The 18,759-nt window shown below is 40.1% G+C and overlaps 1 protein-coding gene across 3 annotated transcripts in view; it reads left to right on the top strand.

The window, feature by feature from the left end:
* Positions 1-18,759, top strand: part of RABGEF1 (RAB guanine nucleotide exchange factor 1) — a 63,841-nt gene that overhangs the window by 9,247 nt on the left and 35,835 nt on the right. For all 3 annotated transcript variants that reach the window (XM_068565681.1, XM_068565682.1, XM_068565683.1), the window contains exon 2: positions 18,030-18,215. In XM_068565681.1, the coding sequence (XP_068421782.1) occupies positions 18,037-18,215 (179 nt within the window). In that variant the 5' untranslated portion in view covers positions 18,030-18,036. The remainder of the gene's footprint in view (positions 1-18,029; positions 18,216-18,759) is intronic.

Raw genomic sequence — 18,759 nt, forward strand, 5'->3', positions numbered from 1 at the left:
AAGCCTGCCAATAATGAATTCTTTCATTTTTTGTTTGTCTGAAAAATATCTTTATTTTGCCTTCATTTTTAAAGGAAATAATCACTGAGCACCGCATTCTAGGTGGGAATTTATTTTCTTTCAGCACTTTTAAGGTGTCATTCCATTGTCTTTTTTTTTTTTAATTAATTAATTTATTTATTTATCTTGGTTGCGTTGGGTCTTTGTTGCCGCGTGTGAGCTTTCTCTAGTTGTGGCGAGCGGGGGTTACTCTTCGTTGCAGTGCACAGGTTTCTCACTCCTGTGGCTTCTTTTGTTGTGGAGCACAGGCTCTAGGCGCACGGGCTTCAGTAGTTGTGGCACATGGGCTCAGTAGTTGTGGCTCACAGGCTCTAGAGCGCGCAGGCTCAGTAGTTGTGGTGCACAGGCTTAGTTGCTCCGCGGCATGTGGGATCTTCCCGGACCAGGGCTTGAACCCGTGTCCCCTGCATTGGCAAGTGGATTCTTAACCACTGTGCCACCAGGGAAGTCTCTCCATTGTCTTTTGTCTTTTATTATTTCTTTTGAGAATTTAGCTGTTAGTTTTATTGTTGCTCTTGAGAAAGTAATGTGTCTTTTTTCCACTGGTCACTTTTAAGAGTTTCTTTGTTTTTGATGATCAGTTTAATTATGCTATGTTTTTGTGTGGCTTTCTTTGTCTTTGTTCTGCTTGGGGTTCACAGAGTTTCTTAAATTTATGGGTTGTCTTCATCAATTTGGAAAATTTCATTCTTTTCTCTTAATATTACTTCTGACCTAATTACTCTCTTCTCTCCTTTTGGGACTCCAGTTACACACCTGGTAGACTTTTTCACAGTGTTCCTCATTCCCTTTTACATTCCCACCTGCCCTTGTATTTTCTGTTAGTTTTTTTTTTTTTTTAATTTTTATTTATTTATTTATTTATTTATTTTTGGCTGCGTTGGGACTTCATTGCAGTGCGTGGGCTTCTCATTCCGGTGGCTTCTCTTGTTGTAGAGCACGGGCTCTAGGCATGCAGGCTTCAGTAGTTGTGGCACTCGGGCTCAGTAGTTGTGGCTCACAGTCTCTAGAGCGCAGGCTCAGTAGTTGTGGCGCACGGGCTTAGCCGCTCCGCGGCATGTGGGATCTTCCCGGACCAGGGCCAGAACCCGCGTCCCTTGCATTGGCAGGCGGATTCTTAACCACTGCGCCACCAGGGAAGCCCTCTGTTAGTTTTTATCTCTGCTTCAGTATGGATATATTTTATTGACTTGGGTTCTAGTTACTAATCCTCTCTTCTACTGTGTCTGACCTGCTCTTAAGTCTACCCTTTGAATTCTTTTAGTTAATATACTTTTCAGATCTAGAATTTCAGTTTGATTCTTATAGATTCCAATTCTCAGTTGCAGTTTTTCTTTTTATATGGTGTTTCCTCTTACTTCCCCTGTTTTTTAAAATAGGAAATTTAAATAGCCATCATTATTTAAAAGTCTTTCTGTTAACTTCAATGTCTGGATTATCTGAGCATCTGTTTCTATTTTTTCCTTTTGGTTTTCAGTTATATGAATGCTGAGTGTTATGAATAAAATGAAGCTCCAGATGATGCTGTTCTTTTTCAGAGGAAATCCCCCCTCCCTTTTGCTAGCCAGGTAGAGTAGGGGCTCATCACCTAATCCTATTAGGGACTGAGTTGTTGGTTGAGGTTGTGTTGCCGGTTTGGTAAGGCAGTGTTTCCCTCTAGTTTGCCTTTAGTGCTAGCAAGTAGCCAGGCATCCAGGGCTTCCAACCGATAGTTTTGTGAATTCACAGGGGTCCCTCCTCCTTGTATCTTCTATACTGTAATCTTTGTCTCCTGAGAACAATGAGATTGTTGAAAATTCTACTCTTGATTTTTTAGTTTTGTTTTGAAGCCCTCTTTGTGCAACTGCAGAATTTGGTAAATGTCTTCAGCGGAAAGCCAGCCTTTTGTTAGGCCCAGTTCTTCAACTCTCCTCTTTCACTGGGATCTTGACTCCTTGAGTCTTGCTTTTCACCTCTTCCAAAAGCTCTCATGGTTCCTCTGCTGAAGGAAAGTCTGGATTCTCGGCTTTTTGCCCCAGAATCAGCAAATGCACTTGGGGGAAAAGTGGCTGCAGAATGTCATTTTGTTTCTCTACAGTTCCTCTCTTTTTCCAGAACCTAGACCCTTCTAGTCTTGGTTGCTTCAGCTGCTTTCTCATGCCTTTAAACATTGGTTTTTAAAATGTATCTGGCTTTCCTAATTCTCAGCAGGAGTGTTGGTCTGCCTCAAGCTACTCTGTCGTATTCAGAAAAGAGAGTTTCCCGCTAGGAATGAAGTTATAAGAAGAAATTAATCTTTTAGTAATTGTGGTGCTTATGTTATAGCAGTGGTTCTCAAAGAGTAGCGCCTAGCCGCATCACCTGGAAACCTGTTAGAAATGCAAATTCTCAGGCCTTACCTACCCCAGACCTCCTGAATCAGCAAGTCTGGGTTGGGGCCCCATACTGTGTGTTTTAACAAGTCTTCCAAGTGACACTTATGCATGCTAAAATTTGAGAACCACGGCTTTATAAGCTAGTCATTTTGCTGTTTAAGTTTCTCTTCCTACCTCCTACGCCCCAGAGAGTGTATAAAGGTGTTAAAACCAAAATTTAGCTGGGTAAATTTGAAGAGCTAATTGGCTTTATCAAGTGATTCATGAATCAGGCAGCATCTCATCTGGCAAACAGAGATACTCTGAGGGGTTACACAACATGGAAGGCTTTTATAGGGAGGAGAGGGGACAGGAAAGCAAGTCATCAGCAAGGAAAAAATGAAAGTTCATTGGAAGCAAGTAAAAGTTCAGGTGACGCCAGCTTCGCATTGGCTGAACTATGGCATTTTCTGTTGGCTAGGCTGGTTGCTGGGAAAGAAGGAAGTCTTTCTCTTGCTGACGTAGTAAAGTAGTGTACTTCCTGTTTGGGAGTGCAAGGTACATGTTTTCCCATTGGAGTCAGTAACTGACCTTTTTCTCTTGGGGTAATTGATGGCTTCCTGTTTGGGGTAACTGACGCTGAGGATGATGAGTGTAGTGGAAGGGCGTGAGAGCTCCCTTTACAGGCCTTCCCGTCACCAGTTCTAGTTGAGATTTTCTTTTTTTAGTTTTCACAAGGGACAAAAGTGAAAGAAAACTGTCTCTGCAGGTACTTTGTTAGTCTTCTGAATAAATCATTTAATACATTTAGAAGATACCTATTGAGTACGCATTCTGTTCCTGGCACTGTGTTGTCTACGAACATGGAGTAGACAAGTAAGCAAGTAATTGTAATAAAACATGAGTATTATAATAGCTGTATTTATAAAATACTATAGAAACCAGAGAGATGGAATTATTCTGAGGGTGGGGAAGGGGCATTTGACGTTATTTGAATAGGTGGGGTTTGAAGGCAGACAAGCAGAAGTGTATTCTAGGCTTGTTCATACATAAGATGACCATGTAATTTATTATCGAAAACAGGTCACTTTTGAGAACCAAAGGGATGCTTTTATACCAGGACAACAGGCATAAGCCAGGACTGTTCTCATTAACTGAGATATATGATCATCCTATTTGTAAAGAGCAAGTAATGCTGTGAATCCACAGTTCTGTCAACTGGTGGAAAACTCATTTCTTTAAATTATTTCTAGAATTTACAACAATTCTTATTGGATGGTTTACTAGTTTCCTAGGGCTCCTGTAACAAATTACCACAAACTAGGTTCTTAAAACAACAGAAATTAATTTTTTTGGAGTTCTGGAGGCTAGAAGTCTGAAATCAAGGTGTCAGCAGGGCCATGCTCTCTGAAGGCTGTAGGGAAGATGATTGCTGGCAGTCCTTGGAGTTCTTGGCTTGTAGCTTCATCCTTCCAATCTCTGCTTCTGTGGCCACACGACCTCTATGTGTGTCTCTGGGTCTCTCAGGGCCTTCTTATGAGGACACCAGTCATTCAATTTAGGGCCCACCCTAATCCAGTATGACTTCATTTTAACTAATTACATCTGCAAAGACCTTATTTCCACATCAGGTCACATTTACAATATTGGGGTCCAACCTATCTTTTGGGGGGACACAATTCAACCTACAACAGATGGGATGGTTTTAGTAGCTTTTGAAAGTTTCTGCAGATGGGATGTTTTTAGTAGCTTTTGAAAGTTTCTGCAGTTTAATTTAATTTTTTTGTTATATACAAGGCACTTCTCAAAAACTTAGAATATAATACAAATATTTATTTGATTGAGCCCTCTAACAAGTCAGAATAAATACATTTCTATCCAGGCAATTGCTTTTTGTATTTCTCTTATCTCATAGATATGTGCATGTCTAGCCCAGCCACAGCAACTGGCTAAGGTTGAAATGGCTGCAGCAAAGCTAAAACTAAGCTGTAAGTTTGCAGAAACAAAACCAAAAACCTTTGATCATTGAAATCACCTTATATATTGCAGTTTGCTGTTACTCTAAGTTAAGAGACATAATTTCTGGTCAGTTACTTATTGAATAAATAGACCAGTTGAGGAATTGGCTGCTTCTGTGGAAGAGAGAGGATAGAGCATGGTAGAAGTAGACTCGAGCAGCCAGGTTGTTTTGCATGTAATTTTGAGTTATTTGCCTGGGGAATGGCATGCTCCGATTGGAGCCATAATTTCACTTTGCTGAAGAGGGTGTGACATAATACAATAGAAGATTGTTGTCTAGAATTCATTCCTTAAGAATGCTGCTCTGCTGGCTCTGCTCATTCCAGCAGCATAAACTCTACATTATATTCCATGGGTTTGATTATCATTTGGAATTATTTGGGCAGGCTAGTGTTTGGATACTTTGTATTGTTATATTTAACATTGGAACTCTGCCACTGATTATCTGTGTGACATTCACATTCATTTTGGAGGCAATGTATTTAACGCTATGAAAGTCAGTGAAACCTGGATACAGTCTTTGATTAAAACTATAGTATCTTAACATACACAGCCAAAGGCTAAAAGATAACATAAAAAGAGCACCTATAAAAAGAAAAAAGACGTCATAGAAAAGTGAGCAAAGAACAGGAACAGTTTAATTCTTCAAAGAAAATATGCTAATGGCCAATAAATATCTATAAAGATGGTTAATTTAAGGACATGGGTATTAAAACAAGAAATGCTTCTTTTTTTGCCTTGCAGATTGGCAAAGATTAAAGACTAACAATGCAGTTTTTACGAGTTTGTGGGAAAGTAGATCACTGTAGGTGGGAATGTAAATAGGTATAACCTTTTTGTGAGGCCAATTTGGTGATATAAATCAGAGTTCACAAGGCACAAACCCTCTGACATTCTATGTCTGTTCCTAGGAAGCTATTTCCATTTTGCGAATGGTCTGCTCATATCCTTGTACTGCATACCAGAGTTTTACAAATCTTATTAGTGTAATTTCTAAATATGGTAAAACACTCTCGTCCTGTTTACTTAAAATATTCTGCCTAGTCTCTTATTTGCCTTTCTATTTTGGTTCTAAGTGAGGCCTTTTAAAAACTAGGTAGAAGTTTCAATGTACTTATTCAAATCGGTTTCCTTTCTGATTTCTCCTGCAGCCTGTGAGCTTAGATAGCCCTCACCTCTTTAGAAGTTTCATAAATACTTAATTTTTAGTCCTTTCTATTTTTTCATTAGTCTTTTAAAAACTTTAACTCTTTAAGATTCCTGTTTAAGATTCCTGTAATTAATTTGGGGGTACCAGATTGCTGACCAGTTATCCCTGCATTGTTTATTGAAAATTCTTCCCTTCTCCTCCTTCCTCTAATAATAAATTATTTTATGTATTAGCAATTCATTTTGGGGTTAATCCATTCTGAAGTGATTTGCCACTTCTTTTGCTAAGTTCACACTGTTTTAACTAGTTTGCAGAAAATTAAAGTTCAATAAATTAATTTAGAGTATTTTTTAAAATTCTTGCCCGTTTATTATTGCTGATAAAATATGGAATAATTTTGTCAAGTTCCAAAAAAGTCTTTTGGAATTTTTTTGTCATTTATAGTAAACTTAAAAATTTTGAAACATTTGCCATTTATAAAATATTTAACTTTCTCATACTGTGTCCTGGTATGTGTTGCCAACTATTTAAGCCGTCTTTATATCTCAGTATTTTTATGTAGATGACATAATTTTCTTATTGAAATAGTACCTAGATGTTTTTACATTTCGATACTATTGGGAATGAGATCTCTATTTATATTTCCTAACTTCTTATTGTCAGGCTATTATAAGAGTTTCATAGATTTCATGTACACATATTTAGCTTGTTTCATATAAACATAAATTCTTTTATGAAATTCAGTAATTTTAAAATTAATTCCTCAGTGTTCATAGTGCTTTAATTTCTTCTTTCAGGCCTTCTAGATATATAGTCACATCTTCCATACTTGACAGTAAGCTCTATGAGGACTGAAACTTTATTATTACTTAAATTTGTATCCTAAGTGCCTGTCATGTAGTGTAAATCAGTATATAAATATTTGTTGAATAAATGAATGAGATCATGATGAGTAGAGAAAGCACTATGAGAATATAATGACTGCCTCTGGGTGATGTTTTCTTTATCTTCTACTTATGTCTCAGGTTTTTTAGAGTAACCATCTTTTACTTCTATAACTGGAAAAAAAACAAATGTAAGGGAAAAAGCTTAACTTTAAATTCTGTTTCTTAACTGAGGTTCAAGGATAGTTTATCATTTTAGTAGAGTTGATTGGATGTTTTCTATAAATCCCAGGTGCGTTGCCCAGAGGAATGATCTATGAGGACGTGACATCAAACCTAAGAATAGGAAGCAGGACTCTTACAAGGAAGATAGTGGGAAGCTACTCAAATCTAAAAAGTATTTTTTGTTTTTTGTTTTATGAAATGAACGTGGTTTGCATGCAGAGCTTTAAGGAAGAACATACACAACTCTGTGGGCTTTGTGCTCCTCTGGCCCTTTTTAGGGTACCTAGCCCTGAGGCAGAATTCACAGGAATCTCAGCTATCTCAGCAATAGAGATCATTTTTACTCTGTCCTCCCTAATGTGAGTGGGCCAATTGAATTATGCAATCTTTGTGCCCAGGTTGCTCAGTAAAAGCCTACTTACTGGAGTGCAGAGCTCAAATAGGAGCTGGGTGTGGCCCTTCTGATGTCCACCCTGGGTGCAATAGTGATGGTAGTTGCCTCTAGATTGTGGCTAGGGATAGGTCTTTCTGCCCGGAAAGACAGAATTGAGTCTCAGAATTGATTCCCCCATGTTTCTCCTTAACTGAGGAGGGTATGGTGTCTATATACTCTGATGTCTAATCTGGATGTGCTGACTGTACCTGCTTTGCCTCACCAAAACAGCTTCATCGCCACTGCATAGCCTTTCAGATCAGGGCGTGTACTTTTTTTTTGGTTGCTCACTTGGTCACTTTGTTTTCCATACTTAGGAACAGAAATTATCTGAGTGGTATGTACAACTGTCTGATACACGTTAATTCAGTCATAGGTGTTGTTATTTAATAAATTTTAAGTGGAATTTTTTAAAAACACTTTTAATTTGAAATTACAGATTAACAGGAAGTTGCAAAGATAATACAGAAAGGTCCTGTGTACTCTTCACCTAGTTTGCCCAATGGCTATGTCTTATGTTAACTATAGTATAATGTTAAAACCAATAAGTTGACATCTCTACGATGTGTATTATAGTTCTGTGCCATTTTATCACATATGTAGATTCCTGTAACCACCAACATAGTCAAGATACAGAACTATTGCCACTAAGATCTCCCTTATACCACCCCTTTATAATCACGTCCTGTGGGCAGACCCCAAGACTGCCCCCAGGTCTGGTAATTCACTAGAGGGACTTGCAGAACTCATGTACTCCTGGCTGTGTTTTATTACAGTGAAAGGATATTAAACAGGATCAGTGAAGGAAAACAGTGCATTGAGCAGAATTTGGAGGATACCAAGCATGAGTTTCCAAGAGTCTTCTCCCAGTGGAGTTGACAGGGTGCATTTAATCCCTCAGCAACAAACTCTAGCAACATGTGTGAAGTGTTTTCTGTTGGGGAAGTTCACTTAAGCCTAAGATTCCAGGGTTTTTATTGGAGGCTGGTCACATAGGCACAAGCACCCTCATGATTGACCCCCCCCCCCCCCGAAGAAGGAAAGCAGTATTCACCATACATCACACAGTCTGCACAAACTGTCTAGACAAGATGGTACAGTGTGGATCAAGACTCCAAGCATACAAAACACCCTTATCAGTTAGTACATAAAGATACTCTTAAGACCTCAGTTCCCAGGAGCTGGCCAGGAGTCAGCCACAGAAGCAGGCCCTTCTGAAGTCGAGAATGTGCACGATTTGAGCAACTCAGGCCTGCTTGGTTAACTCTTCCTGGATATGGAGAAACAATTCTGGGCCCACAGTGGAGGTGAGGATTGGGCAGGTTGGGGTAGGTACTACTTTAGATAGAGTGGCCAGGGAAGGCCTTTCTGAAAGTATGACATGAAAGCTGAGACCTAAATGAGAGGGAAATCAGCATATAAACAGCAAGGGTCACAGCATTTAGGCATTAGAACACTTGTGCAAAGTCTCCCAAAAGAGAGAAATTGAAAGGAGGCCTATGTTAGTTTTCTGTTGTTGCCGTAGCAAGTTACCACAAACCTATCAGCTTAAAACAACACCCAGAGTATTGTAAGTATTTTAAGTCAGCACTCCTGGCCAGCTCAGCCAGGTACTCTGTTAAGGCTCTCAAGAGGTCCAAATTAAGATGTCATCCAATCTGGGCTCTTATCTGGAGGCTATGGGGAGAATCTGCTTCCAGACATACTTAAATGTTGGCGGAATTGAGTTTAATGAAGTTATGCAACTGAGGTCTTCATTTCTTTGCTGGCTGTCAGCCAGGGGTCATTCTCAGCTTCTAGAAGCCACTTACATTTCTCCACCTTCAAAGCCAGCAATGATTCTTTGAATCTCTTTGACTTCCCATTCTGCCCTCCTCTTCTGCTTTATATTTTAAAAACAATTTTATTGAGGTATAATTCACATACCACAGAATTCACCTATTTAAAGGGCACAATTCAGGACTTCCCTGGTGGCGCAGTGGTTAAGAATCCACCTGCCAGTGCAGGGGACACGGGTTTGAGCCCTGGTCCTGGAAGATCTCACATGCCGCAGAGCAACTAAGCCCGTGCGCCGCAACTACTGAGCCTGCACTCTAGAGCCCGTGAGCCACAACTACTGAGCCTGCGCTCTAGAGCCTGCGAGCCGCAACTACTGAGCCCACGTGCCACAACTACTGAAGCCCGCGTGCCTAGAGCCTGTGCTCCGCAACAAGAGAAGCCACCGCAATGAGAAGCCTGCGCACTGCATTGAAGAGTAGCCCCCGCTCGCTGCAACTAGAGAAAGTCCATGCACAGCAACGAAGACCCAACACAGCCAAAAATATTAAAAAAAAAAATCATTTGAGGAACCGTCAGATGGTTTCCAAAAGCATCTGCACCATTTTACATTCCCATCAGCAATGTATGAGTGTTTCAGTTTCTCTACATCTTTGTCAACACTTGTTATTATCTGACTTTTTTTTTTTTTTGGCTGTGTTGGGTCTTCGTTGCTGCACGTGGGCTTTCTCTAGTGGCGAGCGGGAGCTACACTTTGTTGCAGCGCACGGGCTTCTCACTGTGGTGGCTTGTCTTGTTGCAGAGTACGGGCTCTAGGTGCGTGGGCTTCAGTAGTTGCGGCGTGTGGGCTCAGTAGTTGTGGCTCGCGGGCTCTAGAGCGCAAGCTCAGTAGTTGTGGCACACAGGCTTAGTTGCTCCGTGGCATGTGGGATCTTCCCGGACCAGGGCTCGAACCTGTGTCCCCTGCATTGGCAGGCGGATTCTTAACCACTGCGCCACCAGGGAAGTCCTATCTGACTTTTTAATACTAGCCATCCAACTGAATGTGAAGTGGTATCTCATTGTGGTTTTGATTTTTATTTCCCTAATGACTAATGATGTCAAAAGTCATTTAACGTGCTTATTGACCATTGGCATATCTTCCCTGGAGAAGTGTCTATTCAGATCTTTTACCCATTTTAGAAATTGGGTCGTTTATCTTTAAAAATATTGAGTTATAACAGTTCATTACACATTCTGTATACGAGTTCTTTATTAGATACATGATTTGCAAATATTTTCTCCCATTCTGTGGGTTGTCTTTTCACTTTCTTGATGGGATCCTTGGAAGCACAAAAGTTTTTAATTCTGATGAAGTACAATTTATCTATCTTTTCTTTTGTTGTTTATGCTTTTGGTGTCATATCTAAGAATCCTTTACGAAATCCAAGATCATGACGTTTTACCTGTGTTTTTGGCCAAGAGTTTTTATAGTTTTAGCTTTTACATTTAGGTCTTTAATCCATTTTTAGTTAACTTTTATACGTGGTGTGAGACAAGGGTCTGACCTTATTCTTCTGCATGTAGTGATCCCATTGTCCCAGCACGATTTGTTGAAAAGACTCTTCCACTTGATAGTTGTGACCATAGATGTGTGGGTTTATTTCTGGACTCATAGTTCTATTCCATTGCTCCACATGTCTGTCCTTGTGCCAGTTCCACACTGTTTTGATTATCATAGGTTCGTAGTAAGTTTTGAAATTGGTAACTGTAAGTGCTCCTACATTCTTTTTCAAGATTGTTTTGACTATTCTGGGTTCCTGTCCTCTTCTGCATTTAGGGTTCATGTGCTTATATTGGTCCCACCTGGAAAATCAGGATAATCTCTCTATTTTAAGGTCAACTGATTAGTAATCTTGTCTGGAAAGTCTTTTTTTGGCCATGTGAGATAATCACAGGTGTAAAACAGAGTGAAGGTCATGGGGGCACAAAGCCTATGAGGCTTAGATTTGTGAAAAGGTAGGAGCAGAAGTTGGATAGAGGGGTATGAATGGAAGTTTCAGAAATATTAATTTGTCCGAAGTTACATTTCAGAGCTGGGATTTGAATGCAGATTTGACCGATCTCCATGTTCTCATGTGCACATCAAATTGGTCTTCATAGATGCATAGCTATTATTTTTAAGTTTTCATCTCAACCTGTTGAGTTCTTAGTATATGCTAAGTCCTCACAGCAATTCTACTATGTTTTTCTAGCTCTCACATAGTACCTGGGCAAGTCTCTGAGTGCAGGTAATAGGCTCTACTGGAGCTGGCATAAGAAAAAAACAGTCAGGGATCAAGGGGTGTGTTTCAGAATCTGAGGGTAGGCAAGCGGCTAAACCTTAGCAAAGGATTGGAACTGAGAAATGGAAACCCCTCAGGACCTAGAGAGTATTTTTCTTCTGCCACTTTTCTCTGCTTCTTGTTGTATATCTTGTTGTATACCAGTCTGTTGTATCTGCAGACTGGTTACTCAGACCACTTGTTGGAAGGTGGTCATGCCACAGCTTCTCTATCATTCAAGAGAACAGCCCAGACTTAGTCCCATTTCCAAAACTTCATTTTGGGTCAAGTGTCCACCTCTGGACCAATCAGCTGTGGCCCTGCAGTGGTGGGGGAGGGGGGACTGCACCATATACAAACAGGGCAGCTGACCTTTGTAGACTTGGGGAACAGTTCCCTGAGGAAAGGGAAGTTGCTGACACATTTGTTACGTAGACTCCCTAAAATGTGTTCATTTTAGTAACAGACCTGTGCTATAGTCTTTGTAGTGTAAAAAACTTTAAATTTACTGAATTGGTATAAGGAAAAAACAGATATTTCTTTTTGCCTACTCCTCTTGGAATTGAAGAAAGGGACCACAGGATGTTGATGGTGAGATTAGCTCAGACTCTCAAAATAGTTTGATGGCACTCAGGACTTAGTACAAGTGTAGGCTCTTGTGATGTCCCTGCCACTTACTACCTTTTTGATTGAACAAATCATAATTTCTCAGTCTCAGTGTCTTTATCTGTATTATAATAGGAGAAAGTAGACGGTCTTAAAGTTTCTTAACTTATCATTCTAGACTCTGGCTATATTTTGTTATTCTTCCTTTCTACCTCAGCCTCATTTACTAAATGATAAGTGCGATAGATCTAAATCCTGTCCTTGGAGGGCTTTAATCTCATAGAGGCAATGAAGAGTATTTGTAAACGTGCAGGTGTCCCTGCCATGTCTCATTAGTTAACTCTTACAGACCCTACTGCCAGAGTGTGTTGCCATCCCTCCCCTTTCCATTCCCACTGTATTACCTCTATTATTATAACCTCTTACTGTATTTGTCTCTTGATCATTATCCCTGTCTCCTGTTCTGCACTTTTCCCCAATCCAAACTAGAAATTGCCTCTCAAATTAAAAAAAAAAAAAAAAAACATACAGTAAAGTTGAATTTTGGGGGAGTATACAGTTCTATGAATATAAAAACATGTATAGATTTATGTAAACACCTCCATAATCAGAATACAGAACAGTTCTATCACCTCTAAAAAAGTTCTTGTGCTATTCCTTTATAGACATCCTCTCTCCAACCCTAATTCCTAACAAACCCTGATTATACAGTATGTAAACTTTTTTCAAAAATATTTATTTTATTTACTTTATTTATTTATTTATTTATTTTGGCTGCGCTGGGTCTTAGTTGCAGTATGTGGGATCTTCGTTGCAGCGTGCGGGATCTTAAGTTGCAGCACGCGGGCTTCTTAGTTGCAGCATGCACGCGGGATCTAGTTCCCCAACCAGGGATTGAACCCGAGCCCCCTGCGTTGGGAGTGTGGAGTATTACCCACTGGACCACCAGGGAAGTCCCTACAGTATGTAAACTGTTAAAACTGGCTTCATTCACTCATCATAAAGCCTTTGAGATTTCATCCAAGTTGTTGGGTATGTTTTTTTGTTGTTGTTTTTGCTGAGTAGCATTCCATTGCATGGATGTACCACACAGTTTGTTTATTCATTCATCTATTGAAGGATATTTTGGTTGTTTCCATTTTTTGATGATCATAAATAATGTTACTAGAAACATTTTTGTATAGATTTTTTTTTTTTTAAAGGGAACGCTATTTATTTATTTATTTATTTTGGCTGTGTTGGGTCTTCGTTTCTGTGCCAGGGCTTTCTCTAGTTGCGGCGAGCGGGGGCCACTCTTCATCGCGGTGCGCGGGCCTCTCACTGTCGCGGCCTCTCTTGTTGCGGAGCACAAGCTCCAGACGCACAGGCTCAGTAGTTGTGGCTCACGGGCCTAATTGCTCCGCGGCATGTGCGATCCTCCCAGACCAGGGCTCGAACCCGTGTCCCCTGCATTGGCAGGCAGATCCTCAACCACTGCACCACCAGGGAAGCCCTTGTATAGATTTTTGAGTGAACATCAGTTTTATTTCTCTGGAGGAAATAACTGGGAATAGGATTGCTGGGTTGTATGGTAAGTGTATTTAACTTTTTATGAAACTACCAAATTGTTTTCCATGGTGGTTGTACCATTTGCATCCCACTAGGAGGGTTCTAGTTGCTCTGCCTCCTTGCTACCACTTGGTATTGTTCTTAATTTAATTATTCTAATAGGTGTGTAGTGAAATCTCATGGTGATTTAATTTACATTTCTCTAATGGATGATGATGTTGAACAACTTTTCATGTGCTTATTTGCCATGTTGTCAAGAACTGTGACTGACACGGGTTTTTACCCTCTTAAACGTAACAAGTTAGCCTGCCAGTTTCATGGATGCTGGAAGAAGTCATGAGACTCTGGAGTCGGAGACAAAGGACTTTATTATTCATAGGACATCAGTAAAACAAGCTTCATCTCACGTGGGCTACCCTTGTCCCCAAGTCCCATGGGGCTGGTGTCACAGCTGAGGAACCTAAGCTTAAGGAACCCAAATCCTTTATAATGGGCAGCTAACAAACCCACCTGACTTTTGACCTGGAGGGAAACATTATATCTATTTTACTTGACAGTAAACAAACTTGCCCTTTCTCTGGAGGGAGACAGTGATCTGTTCCTCCTGAGAATGTTAGATATGCAAACATCCTTGAAGATGTACTCTGTTACGAAGGCCTCTTGTACAGAAATGTGAGACACCCGTGGAGAATTGTCTCCCAATGTGTATATCTTCTTTGGATAAGTCTGTTCAAGTCTTTTGCCCATTTTTTTAATTGGGTGGTTTTTCTTTCTGTTGAGTTTTCAGAATTCTTTATATGTTCTGGATGCAAGTCCTTTGTCAGATATATGATTTGCGAGTATTTTCTCCCAGTCTGTAGTTTGTCTTTTCATTTTCCGTGCAGTGTCATTGGAGAAGCAAAAGTTTTTAGTTTTGCTGCCAAGTTTGGGCCGCAGGTTCCAACCCTACTTCTGTGAGCTGTGGTTCCCCCGTTGGTTCATTTTTCAGAGGCTTCGCAGTGCTATTTTGATCTGTTTCCTGCGTGTGTCAGTCTGAAACCTGTGCAGTGGTCTCTATTAGTGTGAATTTTAGTCTCTGATCCTGTATAGCATGAGACCCATGCACACATTTTCAGCTTGCTTTCTTGAGTTCTCCTCATTGATTCCTCCTGTATTTTTAAAGTTCTCTCGGGGCTCATCTTCTCTCCTCTGCGTGGAAAGCTGTGGAATTAGTTACCCCACTCTGTCTTGTACTCCCATCACTGTCTAGGAGACAAGAGAGTGGGAAGAATGGATAGTTCCCCTTCCTCCGAGTTTAGCTCCTGCAGTCTCTCATTCCAGCCGCTTCTGTGGACACCATGTAATTGCTCATGGCTCAAGAGAAGGAGGGGAAAAAAAGACAAGAAAATGGAGGGATTTTCATATTTCCTCTCAGTGTTAGGAGTTCCCTTTCTCATTCTTTGAGCCAGAGCTAGAGGAGCTCTCTCTGACCCTGGTGTCCATTTCTGGGTTGGCTTGGTGATACTGGAGGGGAAAAAAGGGTAAACTCACCGAGGGTTCGGTGATACACTGAATTCTGGTCTTCTTCCTTAATTCTTCTCCTCCCTTTCGCCTTTGAGAACCCTCAAAAATAGTGCTTAGCTCATGCCATCTAGGCTTTATAGCTGGACTACACCTGTGAAGTCTCTCTTCCCCACACCCTGCGGCTGCTCATGTCTGTCTTCATTTTTTTTTCTTATATTTATTTTTATCCTTGATTTCCTTCTCGGGTCACCCGTCTGCCTGCATACCTTAATGTTCAGCCAAAGATCGTTGTTTGTTCAAAGACTGAATTTGTGCACAAACATCTCTAGCCAGCAAGGCTTCCATTGTCTGGCCAACAAAGACTGTGCATACACACAGGAGATGCGAGAGAGCCGGTCGGTGGCTTGAAGTTTGAATGCATTCCTTGGTTCACACTTTGATCCATCAGCAGAGAGGAAGTTTTGTCTGTCTTTGTAGTTGATTTTGGTGGAGAGGATTTATTGTCCTCTTCACTTCATCATACTGGAAGACAGAACTCTACCTCTCAAGTTTTATGTCTTAAAATAGACACCTATCCTGATTTCCCCTTTTCACTGAAACAACAGTGCTGTAACCCAGCTCTTGCCTGAAGTTTTAAAAAGCCATCATAATTGAACTTCACACGTAATTGCTTCTGTTTACCTCCTACTTATACCACATCATTCATGTTCTGCGTTTGCTGTCCTGTCTCTGAGTGTTTTGCCAAAGATGTTCTTCCTGTCCGGAATGTCTTCCCTCTTTTGTGTCATCGCTCGAAGACCCTCTAAGCCTCAACTCAAGGCTCTTGAAGGTCTACATCCCCCACCCTTCACTCCCTGGCCCAGGTGGTCTCTCCATGCTCCCTAAGTCAGAATGACCTCACCTTCTCCCGCCACCCCTCGGTTTCATAGCACTTTTCTCTTTTTCTTCATTGTTCATGTTGCCTGTGTTTTTGTTTATGAATTGTCACGTCTAATAAAATGGAGATAATATCTACCTTGGCTTTTGTGAGAAATAATTATACTGAGTACCTGTCACAGTATTAGGCATGTAGTGAGTGGTGGCAAACAGTAGGGCCTTGAATGCCATCTCAAGGAGTTCAGATTCTATTCTGATGCTTTAATTACACTTGTTTTCTTGGTGAATGTTAAATTATCTCATTTGGGACAAAGTATTCACTTTTATATCGTTGAAATGAAGTTGTCTTTTTGAGCCAAATGACATAATGTAGTAAGAACACAGAGTATTTCAAGAAGATTGTACTTTGTCCCTCAGGTTTAAAATGGTAGCAAATAAGAAGGATCTATTAGTCCCCCTTTTTTTAATATTAAAATCTTTTTTTTATTGTGGTAGAAAACGCATAACATAAAATTTACCATCTTAACCATTTTTAAAGTGTACAGGGGCTTCCCTGGTGGCGCAGTGGTTGAGAATCTGCCTGCCAATGCAGGGGACACAGGTTCGAGCCTTGGTCCGGGAAGATCCCACATGACACGGAACAACTAAGCCCGTGTGCCACAACTACTGAGCCTGCACTCGAGAGCTCACGAGCCACAGCTACTGAGCCCACGTGCCACAACTACTGAAGCCTGTGCGCCCTAGAGCCCGTGCTCCACAACAAGAGAAGCCACCGCAGTGAGAAGCCCGCGCACCGCAACGAAGAGTAGCCCCCGCTCGCCACAACTAGAGAAAGCCTGCGCGCAGCAATGAAGACCCAATGCAGCCATAAATAAATAAATAAATAAATAAATTAAAAAATAAAAAATAAAGTGTACAGTAGTGTTAACTATGTGCACCTTGTACAACAGGTCTCTAGAACTTTTTTGTCTGGCAAAACTGAAACCCTATACCCATTGAACAGCAACTCCTCTTTGCCTCCCTTCCCCCAGCCCCTGGCAACCATCATTCTACTTTCTGGTTCTGAGAGTTTGACTAATTTAGATACCTCATGTAGGTGGAATAATGTCTTTGATTTGCCTTTTCGTGATTGGCTACTTGACATAATGTTCTCAAGGTGCGTCCATGTTGTAGCATGTGATAGAATTTCCTTCTTTTCAAAGGCTATATAATATTCCATTGTATATACCATGTTTTCTTCATCCATTCATCCTGTATTTATACATTCATCCTTTCATGGATATTTAGATTGCTTGGCTGTTGTGAATAATGCTGTGAATGTTGTGAATAATGCTTGAATGTTGTGAATAACAACTCTTGGCTGTTGTGAATAATGCTCAGTGAACATGAGTGTGCAGGTATCTCTTCAAGATCCTGTTTTCAGTTCTTTTGGGTGTATACCCAGAAGTGAGATTGCTGGATCATATGATAATTCTATTTCTAATTTTTTGAGGAACCACCATACTGTTTTCCCCAGTGGCTGTGCCATTTTACATTCCCACCAACTGTACACAAGTGTTCCAATTTTTCCACATCCTTGCCAACACTTGTTATTTGTGTTCTTTTTGATGATAGTCATTCTATCAGGTGTGTGGTGATATCTCCATGTGGTTTTGATTTGCATTTACCTGATGATTAGTGACATTAAGCATCTTTTCACATGTTGGCTATTTGTACATCTTTGGAGAATTGTCTATTCATGGCCTTTGCTAATTTTTAATTGGATTTTTGTTGTTGTTGAGTCTTAGGAGTTCTTTACATATTCTGGATATTAACCTCTCATCAGATATATGGTTTGCAGATATTTTATCCCATTCTATAGGTTGCCTTTTCACTATGTTGATTCCTTTCCTGTGTAGGAGTTTTTAAGTTTGATGTAGTCCCATTTGTCTATTTTTGCTCTTGATGCTTGTACTTTTGGTGTCACATCCAAGAAATTGTCTCCAAATCTAATGTTGTAAAGTTTTTCCCTATGTTTTCTTCTAGGAGTTTTATAGTTTCATGTCTTCTGTTTAGGTCTTTAATCCAATATTAGTCCTTCTTAAAGTGTTCTTTATATTATTGGGCAGGAATAAGAAGTTTGTTCTTTAGTATGACAGTAATTTGCAATATTTAAACTTTCTTTTTCCCTCCTTCCCTCCCTCTCTCCTTTGTTCCATTATAGCTTGAAGATGATAGACTCATTCATTTTTTTTTCTTAATTGCTTTGCTGTGAGTAGAATGATAGTGAATTCATTTTCAACAAAACTTTCTTGTTTGCTCTTTGATTAACAGGAAGAAGATGAGCCTTAAGTCTGAACGCCGAGGAATTCATGTGGATCAATCAGAGCTCCTATGCAAGAAAGGATGTGGTTATTACGGCAACCCTGCTTGGCAGGGTTTCTGCTCCAAGTGCTGGAGGGAGGAGTACCACAAAGCCAGGCAGAAGCAGATTCAGGAGGATTGGGAACTAGCAGAGCGGTAAAAGGACTTAACTAGGGGTGGTTTAACAGTGATATAACTGGATACATAGCTCTGTCATTGTCAGAATACAATTTTTTCTTCTGTTTTGATCTGTCAGCAAGTCAGTTTAATATTAAGAGAAATGAATTTTTTCCCCTCATTCAGCGTTTAATGAGTAGCTTTCAGTGATTTCTTTATTTTGTCTTTGTCTTAACTTTTAATTGTTCTGTGTTTGGGATGCATTAGTCTTAGTTCTCTAATAAAGACAGTAAGCTCCTTGGAGTGGAAGAATGGAGATAAACATATTTCGTGGTGAAGATTAAATGAGGTTATTGCACATGATTTTCATCAAGCATTATTTTCCTCGTTCTTTTAATATATCCAGCATGGCATCTGGCACAGTGATAAGCACGTAATAACAGAAACCTGTTGATTTGTATATATAATCCTTACATTATGGAAATTTAACTTTTCTTTAAAAAAATGGCATTTGTTAGTATTATGCAGAAATATGATTATGATAAAAATTAAAACATAGAATGTCTGGTGAGCATAGGAACTA

This window comes from Eschrichtius robustus, chromosome 16 (genome assembly GCF_028021215.1).
Source record: "Eschrichtius robustus isolate mEscRob2 chromosome 16, mEscRob2.pri, whole genome shotgun sequence".
Lineage (NCBI taxonomy): Eukaryota > Metazoa > Chordata > Mammalia > Artiodactyla > Eschrichtiidae > Eschrichtius > Eschrichtius robustus.